We start from the raw sequence: 4,980 nt of genomic DNA on the forward strand, positions 1-4,980 counted from the left end.
TTGGATAAAGTTATTTACATGGACGTAACAGTGGCGTCGGTGGAGCAGCTTTAACATGAATCCATCCTGCTGCTGGTCACCATGAACATGACAACCACTGTGTAGTGATGCACAACACATAGAGATGCATTCATGCTGCGCTGATGAGGACTAAAGGTCCCGAATTCAGACAGGAAGTCAGTTTGTTTGGTTCAAAAGTGAAAGTGACTGAATTATTATGAATGACATACATCAAAACATCACGGTGTTGTTTCCTGATCTAAGTTACAAACATCAACGTTGACTTCTGCTTTCAGACGGACATGAACAGCAGACTCCTGGTGAGAGCCCTGTGTGTGTGTATGTGTGTGTGTGTGTTTGTTTGGTTAAAAAGTCCATATTCTCTGATGTCACAAACTGTGTTTATTTACATGGTGTGAATCTACTGAATATATTTAATTTATTTCTTTTTATATAAAACATGTCATTTATGTTGTAAACATGTCAATGTGTATCTGTAGCTCACTGCATGAAACGTGTTATTGTGAAGAGAAGATATGTCTATTCAAATGTAACAAATGTTGGTTTTACTCGTTTGTTTAAAATATTAAAATGGCATCAAATTTGAAATGAATTCAACATCATGTGAAAGAGATGAACAGGAATTCGGGACCTTGAAGTGAAATAATGTGTTGGTGCTGCGTTCATGTTCATCAGGGAGAATACAATACTCAGATGCAGCTACTGTCAGTGTTCAGTCAGTGTTCATCAGAAAGTTCATCAGACGGCCAGAAACCGGCCGCGAGCCACAGTTTGAAACACATCCGAGTAAAGACGAGTGTGTTAGATGTTTGTCCAGAACCTTAAACATTCTGGTGTTTTTATATTTCAGCCCATTAAACTCTCTTTAGACCAATAATAGATATTTAGACAGAAATGTTGAATATATTGATCTAATCACAGATTATTCTTCACTTCTAGTATTTTATTCTTTAAATGTATTTTAATTTTTAATATTTTTTGACAAAGTGCTTTACAGAGAAAAATACCATAAAGTTAATTTAAATTATTACATTTAAAAAGTAAATTTGCAAAACTCACTGAATATTTAAAGTACAAAGTGAATTTAAAGTAAGCAATAGAAAAACAAAGAAACAGGAAATTAATACAATATTGAAAAAAAGTCACAATTTGTCTCTTTTGCATTTTTGATCTCAAAACAATTTAATATTTTCTGTAAAGTAAAATAAAATAAAGTTAGATTTCCCTGTGAAGTGTTCTTTGGTGTATTTTGAATAATACTTTTGTACTTTTACTTCAGTAAGATTTTGAATGCAGGACTTTTACTTGTAACAGAGTATTTCTACACTAGTTTTACTGCAGTAAAGGTACCGAGTACCTGGTTCATGTGGTTCTGTTGTGGATCAGGTCTCAGAGATAAAACCGCTCCACAGCGCCTCTAGTGGCCGGAAGCTGAATAAAAAGCCTTTAAACTGAGTAGCAGTATGTTATATATATGTTGTATATTTATATTTGATTACAATAAAATAGTTATAGATACATTATTAGATTGTGGGGGGAAATATTACATCTTTAATCTGTGATATATTTACACTGTCGTGCTCTTTAATAAACACAAACACCATGAAACCTCAAAGAGATCCATATTCATACCAACGCTTTTATGTTGGTTAATAAACGTTCTTATTTTTCTGCAAAGCACTTCAGGTCAACATGAACGAGCGGACCTCAAACGCACCATCGGGCCTCTGATGGACTACAGTGAACTGTGATTGATTATCTTGAAAAGTGATCATGAACCTGAAGGACTCTAAAAAAAACACCAGGATGGCCCTCTAAATGGACCTGCTCGAGGCCTGAAGGCTCATCTCTGGTATTCTCTCCCGGTCATGTGACTGCTAACTTCCATCCGGTTTCTCTCCGTCCTCCCTTAAACCCTAACTCCTGCTGATCCTCCTCCTCCAGCTACCACATGTAAGTCTTTGTGGTGTCGATCTGACTCCCCCCCGCCTGCTCCTCCTCCTCCTCCTCCTCCTCCTCCTCCTCCCTCCTCCTCCTCCTCCCCCCCACCTCCCTCTCCTCCTCCTTGTCCTCCTTGTCCTTCTCGGCCTCACTCTCCCACAGCGTGATGAGCGGCGGGTACAGCTCGCTCAGTGGGATGGAGGTGGCGTGCTGCATGTACTTCTTCAGCGAGTGTCCGCAGGTCTTGTGCTGCTGGACCCGGCGGCCCATGTAGACCACCAGCAGCGCCATGATGCTCAGAGCGAACATGGAGCCCATGACGGCCGCCAGCGCCATGCTGCTGTGCCGCGACGCCACCAGCTCCACCGAGAATCCCGCCTCCTTGGTGGTGATGTTCAGACAGGAAGTGTGGACGGGGGAGGAGGAGAGAGGGGAGTAGGAGCTAGGGGAGGAACTAGGGGAGGAGAGAGGAGGAGAGGAGTAGACGGTGAGGCAGACGTGGTACTCTGTGGCAGGAAGGAGGTGAGTCAGATTATACTCCTGAACGTCCACTGGAACCTGGAGAGAGGGGGGGGGGGGGGGACTATAGAGAGACAGTGTGATGACATCACTTCCTGTCCAGCCTCTGTTCCACTAGCTTATCTGTCAGTCAGAAAATAATGAAGTTCATTTATTCTAAGACAAACACCTGATCTAGACCTCGTAGAATCACTACTGGGGTCCCTCAGGGTTCCGTTCTGGGTCCCCTCCTCTTTCCTCTCTACACCAGGTCTCTCTATGTCTCACTTTAGCTCTTTTTTTAGGTGTTTCTAGTGTGAATGAGTTCACCTTGGCGGTGTAGCTGATCTGAGGGTTGTCGATGTGCACGGTGGCGCTGGTCCAGCGGGTCAGACGGAGGGGGGCGGTGTCCTGCTGGTTCTGACCCCCAGAGGAAGGTCTTCCACTGGGGAACAGCTTCCACTCCAACACCACCGACTGGGCATGCACCACCTGCAGAGGAAACAGAGAACCACCGTAAAATCTGGATCAGTTTCAGGGATCGGAAATGAGTCTGAATTTTATATAAATAAGAAGTGTATTTAAATAACACTTTATAATAAGTTTACAGCCGGTACCTTGGCCAGCACCACCAGAGAGGCTGCAGCGCTGGACGAGTTACCCAGCTCTCTGCTGGACCCACCGCTCCCCCACCGGATCCCCCAGCCGGGCCACGAGTCCACAGACCCCTGAGAGTCCACGAACACTGAGACGCTCTTTGTGTCTGCGCCCTCCGCGTTCCACGCTACACAGGTATACACACCTGAGAGAGACGGACGCAAAGGGATCTATAGTTCTGCATGCATGTACATCAATATAAATATACATACAAACATTAGTGCTGGGCAACGATTACAATGTTTAATCGCGATTAATCTCATTGTTATGGCAAAGTTCAATAATGAATTCAAAAGTAGTGTATTGCGCACTTTTATTTTAAAGTACTGCTCTATGAACAAAAGGTCAATAACATTTGGTGTAAACACTTTAAACACATCAGGTTGTTGTTAGCAGCAGTATTCCCTTTACACAGCAGCAGTTCTATCTCTTCACTATCTGTGCTCAGTGTGACAGAACGATGCAGGGGACGTGTTCAAAAGGCAGATGTCTCGCAGCAGCGATCATATTTCTTGCAGCGATGTCCAGTAGTCTCCAGTGAGAGCAGCAGCTGCTGCACGTTGTAACACCGTTGCTTTAGTCGTCCTCTCCTTTAACACAACTCGTGTGTTCTTCTGGTGACGGTGCGTCTTGAGGCTCATACGTGACGTCATTCGTTGAGATCCTAAAGGTGCGTTCACGACATCTTCCACAACACTAACCTGCAGTTTGTCTCCACTTCTCTGTAGCATCTGTTAGCTTGTGTTGCTTTAGTTTATCTCTACTTCTCCCACACGCTGCATCAACGTAGTCTGAAGACTTCCTCCACCGCTGCCAGTGAGCAACGCACTTTACAAATAATAATTAAAAAATAAAATGCGTTAACGCGATAATAAGGCGTTACTTGCCCAGCACTACTAAATATATATATATAAATAAATATTTCTATATACACACACACACACACACACACACACACACACACACACACACACACACACACACACACACACAGTATGTACAGTGCCCCCTGCAGGCCGGATGTGAACCAGCAGCTCAGACTGACCTGCGTCTGACGGCTCTGCGTGTTCAATCACTAGCGCTCCGGGCTCTGACACGCGATGCTTCTTCTTCTTCTTCTTCTTCTTCCTGCGGCTCAGGCCACGCCCCTCCTCCGATACAATTGGTGCAGCCACCGCCTCCGAGCTCACCTGGACCAGGTGAGGAAGGAAACAGAGAAAACACTCATCAGTGACAACATCGGTTTCTATCAACATGCACCAACAGGGAGACAAACACTTGTGACCACGCCCACCTTATCTCCAGTGGGCGTCACCCAGTAGAACTGGGGGGCGGGGTCAGCGTCCGCCCAGCACTCCAGTGTGATTGGCTGCCCGGCGCTGACGTTCATGGCGGGTGGGAAGGCGTGGGGGGAGATGTGGGGCAGGCAGCTGTTGGCCCCGCCCCCACCCCCTTCAGCCCCGCCCCATCCGAAGCCCACCACCTCCTGCAGCTCCTGACCAATCAGGTGAGGTGGGGAGGAGCAGAGGGTGATGGAGGACTCCAGCATCTTGAGGTGAGACTGATTGCCGAGGTGAGGCCCCCAGGAGGTGAGACAGTCACATCGCAGAGGGTTGGAGTGGAGAGACACCTCCTCCAGGGAAGGGAGGGAGGAGAGGAGGTCTCCAGAGAGGAGGCTCAGCTGGTTACTGTGGACCAGGAGAGTCCGGAGGGAGGGCAGCTCACTGAGGACACAAGGAGAGGACAGAAGGAAACAAGGATAAGAGGAAAGAAGAAAGTAAAAAAAACATTAGAGACAGAGAGACAGACAGACATGGAGAGAGAGAGACAGAGAGACAGACAGACATAGAGAGAGAGAGAGAG

The 4,980-nt window shown here is 46.1% G+C and overlaps 1 protein-coding gene across 1 annotated transcript; it reads right to left on the bottom strand.

The window, feature by feature from the left end:
* Nucleotides 1-356: 356 nt before the first annotated feature.
* Nucleotides 357-4,841, bottom strand: LOC116379024 (leucine-rich repeat neuronal protein 1-like; the record flags this gene model as incomplete). Its single annotated transcript, XM_031840943.1, has 5 exons — nt 357-2,520; nt 2,791-2,952; nt 3,078-3,262; nt 4,163-4,307; nt 4,412-4,841. Coding segments are annotated over 5 exons (1,477 nt in total), but the record flags the coding sequence as incomplete, so codon positions are not given.
* Between the last annotated feature and the right edge of the window lie 139 nt (nt 4,842-4,980).

Source organism: Anarrhichthys ocellatus, unplaced genomic scaffold (assembly GCF_004355925.1).
Source record: "Anarrhichthys ocellatus isolate YVR2014 unplaced genomic scaffold, GSC_Weel_1.0 scaffold3583, whole genome shotgun sequence".
NCBI lineage: Eukaryota > Metazoa > Chordata > Actinopteri > Perciformes > Anarhichadidae > Anarrhichthys > Anarrhichthys ocellatus.